Genomic DNA, 13,866 nt, shown 5'->3' with positions numbered 1-13,866 from the left:
TTTAGATAATGCGTCACGGAGGTGCTTAGGCCCCAGAGCAATAACTTCAGTTTTATCTGAGTTTAACATTAGAAAATTACAGGTCATCCTGAAGGCACATTTGAAGTTTAGCTAACTGATGAGTTTCATCTGGCTTCATCGATAGATATAACTGAGTATCATCTGCATAACAATGAAAGCTTATGGAATATTTCCTGATAATATTGCCTAAGGGAAGCATGTATAAAGTGAAGAGGATTGGTCCGAGGACAGATCCTTGAGGAACTCCATGACTAACTTTGGCATGCATGGAGGACTCATAAAAAGACCATCATGAATAACTTCAACTATTAATATTGAATTCAATTTATTGATTTATACCAAATATGTATAAAATACAGAATCAAGTGAAATGAAAATATTTTCATGTTAATATTTACACTTTGTGAGTTTCTCTTTTATTTCCTCCAGGTGTGAAGTTCCTGGTCAGAGAAGCCAAAACTGTACTCGAATAAAAGTAATGTTACTTTACAAAAACAAGTACTCAAGTAGAAGGAAAAGAGGGAGTCAAAATAACTAAAAGGAGTAAGAATACAAAAGTATTTTCCAATACAAAAAATTACTTGAGTAGAGATTAACTTAAAATAAATATAAAAACACTCTGTGGACAAAAGAGTCACAAGAACTGAAATAGTAATTAAGGTCTTGGTTACGTAGGCTAGCAGTGTAAACTCAACAAGAGAACACAGACTGACACGAGGACTAGATGCAAAAGAGGTTATTGACAAATGAGTAAAATTGTCTTGGTTATGGGAGAGCTGAGGCAGGTACTTCAATCAAGGAGCTGAATGAGGCAAGGCGGGTCAACATCATTTAAGCATTCCACATTTAATTAGTAACTCTTAATGATTTACAAAAGGTTTACAATGAATTCACATCATAAATCAATAGAAAATCAAGAAAAACAACACTTTCTTAAAAAAAACAAAAAACACCTGAAATAAGTCAGAATATTCTTAATTTACAGGAAGATATCTGAAGAAAAGAAAACCAGACTGTTTAACAAACTGGAATGAGCTGGTAGGAAGGAATGTTCTACAGAGAAACCAGTTTGTTAATGACAGGTTATCATCGTCTACTTATTTCTTACTAATGACTTGTAGCTGATCATAAAAGGAAATGTTTCCCAGAGCTGAAATGAGGCTTCAAAGCTCCAATCTGAAGTATAAAGCTAAAGAGGCAGGACAGACTGACTGTGAGGGACATGAAACCGTCCTGGTTGGATCTGGAGAAAATGCATTGTGAAGTTCAGGGTAAGTTAACCAAACTTGATCTATTTTCTACAAAACTCCCTTTGTTTCCACAGAGTGTTTCCTTGTTCAGCCGAGGCAGAAGGATCTGTCTAGATAGCCAATATGAGGTTTGTTGATGCGACAAAACAACTGCAATAAACCCGAACCTCTATTTTAAAGGCAAGTGGGCAAATCCAACAAAGTTTCTCTAAAATGATCTGACCAAAATACCACAAATATACAGTAGTATGAGCAGCTTAAGAGTCAACAAAACTGCTGTTTTACACATATTGAGATCAATTCAAGACCAGGAGTCCATTCAATTAAAAAATTAACTGTGTTGTTTGGAGGTAAGTCTGGTCATTTCATTTATAAATCACATTTAAAGCAACATGTTGACCATAGTGTAGTACAGGTGACATAAATACTTTGATCCATTTCAAATTCATGTTATACCAAATATCACCTGGAAAACAACCAAATAATGTGCCAGATAAAAACAGTTTTGAACTGATCAGTGTTGAGCCAAGTCTTGCCCTCAGTACTTCAGTCCTGCTGTAAGGAATCGGCTCAACCAGCATCTCTGCAGCTTCATTTACTCCCACTGCTCTCACCAGCACACCTGTGTGATTTGACATACTCGAACCGAGTGAATGTTTTATTACAAACACTACAACTAAATGGTTTCTCCCCTGTGTGGACAATCAAGTGTTGTCTCAGATGTCCCCTTGTTGAAAATGCTTTACCACAAAACGAACAACTAAATGGTTTTTCCCCTGTGTGGATTTTCATGTGTCTGGACAAATGGCTTCTTTGACTGAATCTTTTTTTACAAACTGAGCATGAGAAAGGTTTTTCTCCTGTATGAATTCTTAAGTGTAATGTCAACCTGGAGTTTAGTGCAAATCCTTTACCACAAACTGAACAACTAAAGGGTCTCTCCCCAGTGTGGACTGTCATGTGCTTCACAACATCTCCTCTCCCATGAAAACTTTTTTTACAAACTGAGCAGCTGAAAGGTTTTTCTCCTGTATGAACTTTTAAGTGTTGGGTCAAACTTCCGCTTTCAGAAAATCCTTTACCACAAACTGAACAACTGAAAGGTTTCTCCCCTGTGTGGATTCTCATGTGCTTCACAAGATCTCCTCTTCGCTGAAAAGGTTTTTTACAAACTGAGCAGCTGAAAGGTTTTTCTCCTGTATGAACTCCCAGGTGTGTGGTCAAATTTGAGTTTTGTGCAAATCTTTTACCACAGACAGAACAACTGAAGGGTTTCTCTCCCGTGTGGATTCTCATGTGCATCACCATGTCAGCTCTCCATTGAAAACTTTTTTTACAAAATGAACAACTAAATGGTTTCTTTACTTGTTGGCCTCCACTGTGTTCTTGCAGATGTTCTTTGTTGCCAAAGCCTGTAGCACATTCAGAGAAGCTACTTGATGTTTTTCCTGTAATACATTCCACATCACTTACTTCATTGTATTGCAGCGAGTTTGACTCATGTTCCCCGGTCTCCTCCCATTCGTCATCAGTCTCAGGTTCAGAGTGTGACACTGTGTCATCAGTAGCTAGTTGTCCATCAATTTCTGTTTCTATCTGTTCAGTTAGTAATTGATGAAGCTGTGAGGGCTGAGGTTCCTCTTCGTTGTCTTCTTCACTCTTCACAAGGACAGGAGTGAATGTGAACTTGATGATATCAGCCTCCTCTAGTCCTTGAAGTGGCTCTTCCTTCAGACTGGTCCAGAGTTCCTCCTGTTCCTCTTTAAAGTGTGAGGGCTCTGGTGGGTCCTCCTGGTCAAGGCTGGGCCTCCATCCCTCTTTAATGTGTGAGGGCTGTGGTGGGTATTCCTGGTCCAGATTGGGGCTCCACTCCTCTTTAATGTGCGGGGGCTCTGGTGGGTCCTTCTGGTCCAGACTGGGACGCCACTCTTCTTTAGTATTTGGGGGCTCTGGTGGGTCCTCCTGGTTCAGACTGGTGCACCACTTCTGCTGCTCAGTGGGAACCTCTTCTTTATTCACCAACAGCAGCTGGATGCCTGAAAAACAGCAAAATACATACACACATTTTTGAAAATTGACTTCCTGTTAACATTTTAACCACCGATACAAAACTTTCTAAAACGTGGTAAAATAACCTACTAGAATTAGGGTAATGTATTCCTTCAAATAAAATGTGCAAATATTACCGGTGCGACTTAAGATAATTGCTTAAAAGTGATCAATAAAATTTTAAAGTCAATTCTAAAACACACTGGGAGCCAGTGTAATGAAGCTAAAATAGGAGTAATGTGGTCATATTTCTTTGTTCTGGTTAAAAGCCTGGCAGCTGAGTTCTGGACAGTCTGGAGTCGATCAATATATTTTTGGGTTAAACAGGTAAAAAGGCTGTTGCAATAATCCAGGCGTGATGAGATGAAGGCGTGTAAAATGGTCTCGGTGTCCTTAAAAGTTAACATAGATCAAATTTTTTATACATTTCTAAGTTGATAAAAACATGATTGAACAAGCTTTGTGGTGTGCTGCTCGAAATTTAAAATTACTATCAAACCAGACACCAAGGTTCTTTGCAACAGGCTTAATGTGATTTACTAGCGGACCCAATGACCAGGATTTCTGTTTTGTCTGAGTTCAGCTGGAGGAAATTATTTGACATCCATTTTTTAACTTCACAAAGGCAGTTGTTAAGTGAGCTCAGCATTCCAGGGTCTGTGGTAAGTATATTTGTGTGTCATCAGCATAAATATGAAAAGAAATGCCATGTTTATGGATAATATGTCCAAGGGGAAGCAGATACAAGGAAAACAAAATGGGTCCTTAGACCGACCCCTGAGGCACACCATATTTAACTGGACAGAACGAAGAGACATAGTTGTTTACAGACACGCAAAACTTCCTATTTGACAGGTAGGATGAAAACCATTCTAGGGCAGTACCAGAGATCCCCACCCAGTGCCTCAGTCTGTCTAACATGATGTTGATCAATGGTGTCAAAAGCAGCGCTAAGGTCCAGGAGTACTAGGACTGAGCACATAGCTTCATCAGCAGACATTAAAAGGTCATTGGTGACTTTAAGCAGGGCAGTCTCAGTGCTGAGGTACTTCCTAAAACCAGACTGAAACTTTTCAAATAATTTGTTATTTTCCAGTACAGTGAGCAGCTGTTTGGACACAATTCTTTCTAGAATCTTTGCAATAAAAGGCAGTTTTGAAATTTTGATGGGGGGGAGGGCTAAACCAGGTTTCTTTAAAAGTGGGTTCAAGCAAGCCGTTTTAAAATAATCAGGAACACAAACAGTAAATAGGGAGCTGTTAAAAACAGATCAAATGGGGCCCAACAGAATCCATTACTTTCAGTAAAAACTTTGTAGGTATTACATCAAGTGGGCTGGAGGACACTCATTTGTGATACTGTTTTTAAAAGCTCAGACAAGTCACCTACACCACACCTCTTGTGAGAAGGATCAGGGTCCAGCCTGGACCCCTCTTCCTCTAGTGAGGAGGAAAGCTTGATAGTGGCAGAAACCTGTTTCCATGAGATGAAGAGATCGATTCGATCTCTCATCATCATCATCTCATGGAAACAAGTTTCTGCCACTATCAAGCTTCGAGATCTCTCTCTTTTAAGATTTTCTGATCACTTGCTCAAGGGGGGGGGGGGATTTTATCCATTCATCCATCATCAACAACAAAAAACAATATAGTTAGCAACAGACGGCAACAAAGGGGAACATTTCCACAACAATCATCTTCATCATCACCACCATCATCATCATGATCAACATCATTCATTCGTAGGGCTGGACGATATGGCCAAAACTGTTATCACGATAAAAAGTTTCATATCTTTCGATATTGATAATTATCACAATAAGTATCAAATCGTTATTTCTTTCAAGTTTAAAGGCTGATTTTTGCTTCTGAGTTAAAGTTGAAGAAACCTGATGGTTAATTGTGGTTTAAACTTTTCTTTATGGTCAACACTTCATGCCAAACAGGGGATCACTTCACAAATCTGAGATAGAACATTCAAAACATATGAAACAATCTTTGTCAACTAATACAGTGGATAGAAAAAGTCTACACACCCCTGTTAAAATGCCAGGTTCAATAATGAGACAAAGACAAATCATGTCAGAAACTTTTCCACCTTTAATGTGACCTATAATGTGAACAACTCCATAGAAAAACAAACTGAAATCTTCGAGGGGGAAAATTACAATTAAAAACCTTACAATAACCTGGTTGCATAAGTGTGCACAACCTCTTATAATTGGGGATGTGGCTGTGTTCAGAACTAACCAATCACATTCAAACTCAGGTTAACTAGAAGTCATTACACACCTGCCATCATTTAAAGTGACTCTGATTAATCACAAATAAAGTTCAGCTGTTCTAGTAGGATTTTCCTGATATTTTCTCAGATGCATCTCCGAGCAAAAGCCACGGTCCGCAGAGAGCTTCCAAAGCATCAGAGAGATCTCATTGTTGAAAGACATAAGTCAGGAGACGGGTACAAAAGAATTAGATATACCATGGAACACAGTGAAGACAGTCATCATCAAGTGGAGAAAATATGGCACAACTGTGACTTTACCAAGAACTGGACGTCCCTCCAAAATTAATGAAAAGACGAAAAGAAAAGTGGTCAGGGAGGCTTCCAAGAGGCCTACAGCAACATTAAAGGAACTGCAGGAATTTCTAGCAAGTATTAGCTGTGTGGTACATGTGACAACTATCTCCCGTATTCTTCATCTGAATGGGCTATGGGGTAGGGGGGCAAGACGGAAGCCTTTTCTTACAAAGAAAAACATCCAAGCATCCAAATCCACAAAAGCATGGCTTCACCAGAAGAAGATTAATGTTTTTGAATGGCCCAGCCAGAGCCCAGACCTGAATCCAATTGAACATCTGTGGGGTGATCTGAAGAGGGCTGTGCACAGGCGATGTCCTCGCAATCTGACAGATTTGGAACGCTTTTGCAAAGAAGAGTGGGCAAATATTGCCACTTCAAGATGTGCCATGCTAATAGTCTCCTACCCAAAAAGACTGACTGCTTTAATAAAATGAAAAGGTGATTCAACAAAGTATTAGTCTAAGGGTGTGCACACTTATACAACCAGGTTATTGCAAGGTTTTTATTTTTCATTTTTCCCCCTCGAAGATTTCAGTTTGTTTTTCAATTGAATTGTTGACATTATAGGTCACATTAAAGGTGGAAAAAGTTCTGACATGATTTATCTTTGTCTCATTATTTTACATAATAAGAACCTGGCATTTTAACAGGGGTGTGGAGACTTTTTCTATCCACTGTATGCATAAGTAAAATTAAGTATAAGCTTTTTTCAGTTCTTTTTCCTCAACAAAATAATCTTCATAAAAAATAAGTTTGTATGGTTCAAGTGAATAAAATAAATTTATTTGAATATTTATTTGTTATATTGTTTTCCAAAAAAATGATATTGTGATAATTATTGTAATTTCTTATTGTCCAGCCCTTCATTCGTAACACCAATTATTAAATTATTATAGATTATCTGCTTCTCCGGACTGAGTTTAGAAAGGAGATGGCAGTTGGAATGAAAACCTTCTATTCTATGTCTATTGCTCTTTACCGGGGGAAATCTAAACTGAGACATAAAGCATATATGTGTAGCAATACGGGGAATTCCCAGTTTAGACCGGGCCTTTCTTCATTGTGACTCTTTGATGCACGTTATGCAAATCAATCCATTTCCATAACTGATTACAACAACGTCCTAACCCAGGGGCAGTAAGCAGGTAATATACCATTGTGTAAACAAGTAGTAACACTTTCTGTACCAGCAGCTATTAAAAGTACTAATACCATCCATCCATCTTCATCCGCTTATCCGGGATCGGGTCACGGGGGGAGCAGCTCCAGCAGGGAACCCCAAACTTCTCTTTCCCGAGCCACATTAACCAGCTCTGACTGGGGGATCCCGAGGCGTTCCCAGGCCAGTGTAGAGATATAATCTCTCCACCTAGTCCTGGGTCTTCCTCCTCCCAGCTCGACGTGCCTGGAACACCTCCCTAGGGAGGCGTCCGGGAGGCATCCTTACCAGATGCCCCAACCACCTCAACTGGCTCCTTTCAACGCAAAGGAGCAGCGGCTCTACTCTGAGCTCCTCGCGGATGGCCGAGCTTCTCACCCTATCTCTAAGGGAGACACCAGTCACCCGCCTGAGGAAACCCATTTTGGCCGCGGTACTAATACCAAGTTGTATAAATACTCAGCAGACTTTTACTTGTAACAAAGTCAATAAAACAAGAACAATATACTTAGAGTAAGTACTCATTGTTCTGAAATATGTCCCCTGTGACTGTTATACTATAAAATACTATATAATCAGATAATTAGTTTTGAAGCTTTACAGTGAAAGCAGGATTTTACTGATGTAGATGAAGGTGAAGCTTTATTTTTTAGGCAAGTGAAGAGTTGTTCTGCTGTCCAGAGACCTAAAACTAACCCTTCCTGGAACTAATGAGGTCTGAACTGGAGACACTATCATTATCCACACTACATACAGAGTATAAAATTAAACAGTTTATTACAGCATTGATTGATTGATCTTCCATATTTCAATAATGGTCAGCAAGAAAATAATTCCTACATCAGGGTGAATGCAGGACTTTTACTCGCAGTGGAGTATTTTCACAGAGTGGTATTAGTACTTTTACTGCAGTAAAGGCAGTTTACAGTGAGAATAAGCAGTAAAGTGCACAAACCTGCTCTGTGTAACCGGACTTCAGGCTTGAAAACAGCGTCCAGTAGTTTGCGTTGTCCACAAAGTTCCTCCTCGTACTCTGCTATCGTTCTTTCAAACAGCTCAAATATCTCTTCAGCAGCCGCACTTAGTCGCTGCTGGACAAAAGCTCTCAGCGTTTGGACTTTAGACATGTTTACAGCAGCTTTTCCTCCAGACACACTCCGTTACAGACACGCAGCTCACTCTGATAAAATACACACTGTGAGGCCGAGCTCCGGCTCCGGCTACTTCCTGCTAACAAGCTAACTTCCTTTAGCATTCTCGGCTAACAGGAGATGAGTCTGAGGTGAAACATCCCGAAAGTTTAAACAGAGTCCACTTAAACACGTTTATCCTCACATGCAGGCTCTGCTGCTGAACTCCAGCTGGATCTTGGTGACGGAAACGTTAGCACGTTAGCCACCCGGAAGTACACTTCGGAGATAAATCAACGTTATGTGCGCGCTGCCACCTGCTGGACCGGAGTGTGAACCATCAGGACTTATGTGACGGAAATTAAATATGTTTTTTTCTTTTCTTTATTAGTATAACAGTATTAACAATTCAACATACAGGGATACATACACTTAAAAGATATCTATGAAGATTCTCAGTCATCCAGGTCATATCCAACGAAGGTTAAAAATCAAGGGCAACTGGACTTGGTTCACAGCTGAATCAGCTGCCTTCTTTCTTCCTCATATTTCTGACAGTGAACCATAACGTGTCTCTTGTTGCCCACATATGTTACACCTGCCAGAGTTATGCTGACCAATATTGAATAATGCACTATTGGCTCGTCTCTCCTGTTCCTTCCTGCATATCTAATTTCTCCTACTCTCCTCTCAACTCAACTCAACTCAACTCAACCACCATCCTTCCTCTCTTCCTCCCATTGCTTTTGCCTCTTTCATTCTGTGTTTAATAATGCTTTTCATTTCTGTCTTACTGAAGTTAACTGCTACCTTGACATAGTCCCTTACAGGCCTCCTTTGCAATCTGCTATTTCCCTTGATGCCAGTGTGTGCTGGTACCCATAAAATATGACTGCAATGCCCATCATTTGAACTATGTATAATATTTGTTATACTTCTGTCTAAATGTCTCATCTGCTGTCTGAATGACTGCTCTGTAAACTGGTTAGTGATGAACTTGAGTCTAAACATATGATCGCTCTCAAGTGGTTTCCTCTTTCCGCTGAACTGCTAAACTGTGTGAGCTGATGCTTCATCACAGATCACTTTCACTATTCTATGGAATATTATTCTCAGTAAAACATGAGGTAATTTAAACATGGGAACGAGATACACAATGGAGCAGCTTTTGTCCCCAAAGCAGAGTGCACAGTGACTGCTCTAGCTGCCACTTAAAGCACTCTTTGGGTGATAGCTATAGAGAATATTTGATTAATTCTTTAACTTAGGAGTTATGCTGTGGCAATGGCAGTGATCGCCCAAGATGTATTAATAGTAACGGACATCTTGGTTTTCTGGAGAGTGCGGTTTAGTCCTTATTTGGTAGGTTGTTGGTGTCTTCCTTGTCCTATAATAGGTCCTCAATCTCTATTACTGTAGTTTCCCCTCTTCACTAATATTATCTGGACTGTGAAGATTAATAAAAGCTTTTGCTAGCATCTCTCATCTCCTCATCTCTCACTGCTGTTCTTTCTCCATCATTTAAGACTCTATGTTTTGTGCTTTATTCTTTGCAGCCTTTAGAATCGCTTTACACACAAAGATTTAGATTATCAACATTTTCATTTGTATTTGCCACATTTTTCTGGCATTCATTGATATTCATATGTGAATGTGTCCTAACACGACACAGTACATGGAGGGTTCCATGTAGGCCCGAAAAAGACATCAAAACCCTTGCGACATCCCGTCACACGTGAGAGATATAAGCGTATTGCTTAGATTATAAAGTCTTGGTGAATCTAAAAAAAACTATTCGACCATCAGTGATGCTGCTTTGGTGTTGGTGTTCCTGTAGGTGGACTGATTAAACAGTCATGATCCGAGTCAGACAAACACACTGAGCCAAGAGACTTTTTGTTGGCGCAACAAGAAGCAGGGTTAGGGAACAGAGACAGAACCAAACAGGAAACAAGGACTGACACTAAACATGGAACACATGCAAAACAAACACAAACTTCTGTCTTTAGTCAACTTTTGACCATATGATTTATCAGGTGACCCTTTCCATAGGTTGGGAACAACTAGACTAAACTAACTGTATATAAAATAGGTCTAACTAGCTCATCCAACATCCAGCTCGACTGTAAATTCAACAGTAATCCAACAATGTATATCAGTCAGAGGGACCAAACCATGATTTTTACTCCAATTGGCTTCTTCATACAATCATACTTTTGTACTATTGAAGTAGGATTTTTCATGTAGGCCTTTTACTTGGAGGTAATGGTAATGTAGAACGTTTACACTGCTGTACTTTTACTGAAATAAAGGATCTTAATACTTCCACCAAAAATACAACTAATGCCCTGGTTGGAAGATGTTCTGCAGAGAAACATGTTTGGTAATGACAAGTTATCATCATCATCTACTTATTTCCTGACTGACTTGTAGCTGATCCTTAAAGTTTATGTGAGACAACCATAACTTGACACAGACAGGCACTAAACATACTATGATCAAAATACAGAAACAGATGAGGACACAGACAAGACAGACCAACAAGCGGACCAGGATGAAAGAAACATAACACAGAATAGATCAAAACGGGAAACAATGAGCAGATCTCAGAACAAAGACACAGGAATAAAAACTAAGCAGATCTTGCAAATAAACATAAGGATAAACAAGGCTGAACAGAGGAAACACAAAACATGAAACAAGAACCATGACAGGAGGTTTATTGCTGCAACAAAACAACTGCAACAAACATAAATACAAGTCCGGGATAAAGATACCCAGGTGAAGAATCATTACAGCATCAACAACTCTCTCAACAAACATATGGCAGCTGAGTAGTGCACAGAAACAGGCTGGAAAAATCTGAACTGTTTTAAAGGGAACTTGGTAAATCCAACACATCAGCTGTCAAATTGTGTGAAATCAAAGTTTGTCTAAACACTTGTGATCTGACTGGAATAACACAAATACAGTATCAGCAGTTTCAGAATCAACTGTTCATGTTTTACATATAATGAGATCAATTCAAGACCGGGAGTCCATTCAATTAAAAAATAAACTGTGTTGTATGGAGGTAAGTCTAGTCATTTCATTTAGAAACAGTGCAGCACATGTGACATAAACACTTTGAGAACTTTCTTCCATTTCAAATTCATGTTATACCAAAAATCACCTGGAAAACGACCAAACAATGTGACAGATAAAAACAGTGATGAGCCAAGACTTGTCCTCAGTACTTTAATCCTGCTGGAAGGAACTGGCTCAACAAGCATCTCTGCAGCTTCATTTACTCCCACTGCTCAAGTCAAGTCATTTTATTTATAAACCACATTTTAAAACAACACATGTTGACCTGTACATGTGCTGTACAGGTGACAACAAATACTTTTAGGCAACTGTAATACAAAAACACACAGTTCCTGGAAAATTTCAGAATAATGGAGACACATAAAAACATTACAATATTCACATGGCTTCATCTTAGCTGAAAAGATTAAGCACAAGTTGTTTTGGTCATGTAAATTAGAAATAAACTGTGCTGTTGGAAGGAAAGTCCAGTCATTCCAGACTTTAAAACAACACATTAACCATAGTGATGTACTTTAGACAATTTCAATCCATTTTAAATCAGTGAATAAATGTAACATCAAAGAGCACCCGGAAAATGACAAAATAATTTAAACACAAATAAAAACAGATTTAAAATGATCACGTGACTTCATCTTAGTTAAAAAGAAGCAAGACTTATTTTTGAACTTACCAACTTATCTTATTGCTGAGTCAAGTTTTGCCCTCAGTACTTCAATCTTGCTGAAAGGAATCGGCTCAACAAGCATCTCTGCAGCTTCATTTGCTTCCACTGTTCTTACTGGCACACTTGTGCTTTTTGATGTGATCGTGCCGAATGAATCTTTTACCACAAATGCTGCAAGTATATGGTCTCTCCCCCGTGTGGATTCTCCTGTGTCTGTACAAAGCGCTTCTGTCACTGAATCTTGATTTACAAACTGAGCAAGTGAACGGTTTTTCTCCTGTATGAACTCTTGAGTGTGTGGTCAAGTTTGAGCTTACTGTGAATGTTTTACCACAAACTGAACAACTGAATGGTTTCTCCCCTGTGTGGACCGTCAAGTGTTGTCTCAGAAGTGTCTTTCGTGTAAATCTTCTACCACAAACTGAACAACTAAATGGTTTCTTCCCCGTATGGATTCTGCTGTGTCTGGACAAAGCACTTTTGTCACTGAAACTAGTTTTACAAACTAAGCATGTAAAAGGTTTTTCTCCTGTATGAACTCTTAAGTGTGTGTTCAAATTTGAGATTTTAGCGAATATTTTACCACACTGAGAACAACTAGAGGGTTTCTTCCCTGTGTGGATTGTCATATGTTTGGACAAATTGCTTCTGTCATGAAAAGTTGTTTTACAAACTGAGCAACTGAAAGTTTTTTTTCCTGTATGAAATCTTAAGTGGGAGGTCAAATTCGAGCCTCGTCCAATTACTTTACCACAAACTGAAACAAATGGTTTCTCTCCTGTGTGAATTCTCATATGTCTCTTCAGGTTTGAGTTTTGGCTGAATCGTTTACCACACTCAGAGCAGCCGGATGGTTTCTCACTAGTGTTACATCCACTGTTATTTTGCAGAGGGTTTGAACCTGACTGAGGTTCCCTGGTCTCCTCCCAATCACAACTGTCATCAGTCTCAGGTTCAGAGGGGTCTGACGTCTTGTCATCAGTATCTGGTTGTAAATGTCTATCTGGATCTGAGTTCCTGGCTGGTTCTGGTCCTCCACAGTCCTCTCTGTCAGCTTCTGATTCCATCTGTTTATGAAGCTGTGAGGACAGAGGTTTCTCTTCATTATGTTCTTCACTCTTCACAGGGACAGGAGTAAATTTGAACTTTGTGATATCAGCCTCCTCCATCCATGGAAGCTGCTCTCCCTCCTGACTGGTCCAAAGTTCCTCATGTTCCTCTTTAATGTGTGGGGGCTCTGGTGGGTCATCCTGGTCCAGACTCAGGCTGCATCCCTCCTTAATGTGTGGGGGCTCTGATGGGTCCTCCTGGTCCAGACCGGGGCTCCACTCCTGCTGCTCAGGGGGAACCTCTTCTTTACTCACCAACAGCAGCTGGACGTCTGTGGAGAATAATGAAATACATACACATCAAACATGTTTTTATCAACTTAGAAATGTAGCTAAAATTCGATCTATGTTAACTTTTAAGGACACCGAGACCATTTTACACGCCTTCATCTCATCACGCCTGGATTATTGCAACAGCCTTTTCACCTGTTTAACCCAAAAATCTATTGATCGACTCCAGACTGTCCAGGACTCAGCTGCCAGGCTTTTAACCAGAACAAAGAAATATGACCACATTACTCCTATTTTAGCTTCATTACACTGGCTCCTAGTATGTTTTAGAATTGACTTTAAAATTCTATTGATCACTTTTAAAGCTCTTCATGGCCTCTCGCCTTGTTATATTTCTGACCTTTTAGTCCCGTACACACCAGCACGTACCTTGAGATCCTCGGGCAGAGGTCTGTTGTCTGTTCCAGAGTCTCGACTGAAAACTAAAGGGGACAGAGCGTTTGCTGTCAGGGCCCCGAGGCTCTGGAACAGCCTGCCCGAGGAAATCAGGTCGGCTGAGTCAGTGAACTCTTTTAAGTCC

At 39.7% G+C, this 13,866-nt stretch overlaps 2 protein-coding genes across 2 annotated transcripts; both read right to left on the bottom strand.

Annotated features, from left to right (window-relative positions):
• Window positions 1-415: 415 nt before the first annotated feature.
• LOC123967157 (gastrula zinc finger protein XlCGF57.1-like) lies at window positions 416-8,471 on the bottom strand. Its single transcript, XM_046043180.1, has 2 exons — window positions 8,018-8,471; window positions 416-3,307 (listed from the first exon to the last, which is right to left on the bottom strand). The coding sequence occupies exons 1-2, from the start codon at window positions 8,187-8,189 to the stop codon at window positions 1,863-1,865; spliced, it is 1,617 nt and encodes a 538-aa protein (XP_045899136.1). The 5' UTR covers window positions 8,190-8,471; the 3' UTR covers window positions 416-1,862.
• Window positions 8,472-10,895: 2,424 nt separating this feature from the next.
• LOC123967158 (zinc finger protein 501-like) lies at window positions 10,896-13,327 on the bottom strand (the record flags this gene model as incomplete). Its single annotated transcript, XM_046043181.1, has 1 exon — window positions 10,896-13,327. A coding segment is annotated over one exon (1,289 nt), but the record flags the coding sequence as incomplete, so codon positions are not given.
• Window positions 13,328-13,866: the final 539 nt, after the last annotated feature.

Source organism: Micropterus dolomieu, unplaced genomic scaffold (assembly GCF_021292245.1).
Source record: "Micropterus dolomieu isolate WLL.071019.BEF.003 ecotype Adirondacks unplaced genomic scaffold, ASM2129224v1 scaffold_90, whole genome shotgun sequence".
Classification (NCBI taxonomy): domain Eukaryota; kingdom Metazoa; phylum Chordata; class Actinopteri; order Centrarchiformes; family Centrarchidae; genus Micropterus; species Micropterus dolomieu.
Note: the sequence above shows the minus strand (reverse complement) of the source record. Positions and strands in the feature narration are given on the sequence as shown.

Bases quoted from the DNA above. Each gene is read 5' to 3' on its own strand.
- LOC123967157 (XM_046043180.1), bottom strand. From the start codon at position 8,189: ATGTCTAAAGTCCAAACGCTGAGAGCTTTTGTCCAGCAGCGACTAAGT. The intron at 3,308-8,017 runs GTTTGTGCACTT...GCTGTTTTTCAG, and splicing joins AGTCCGGTTACACAGAGCAG to GCATCCAGCTGCTGTTGGTG.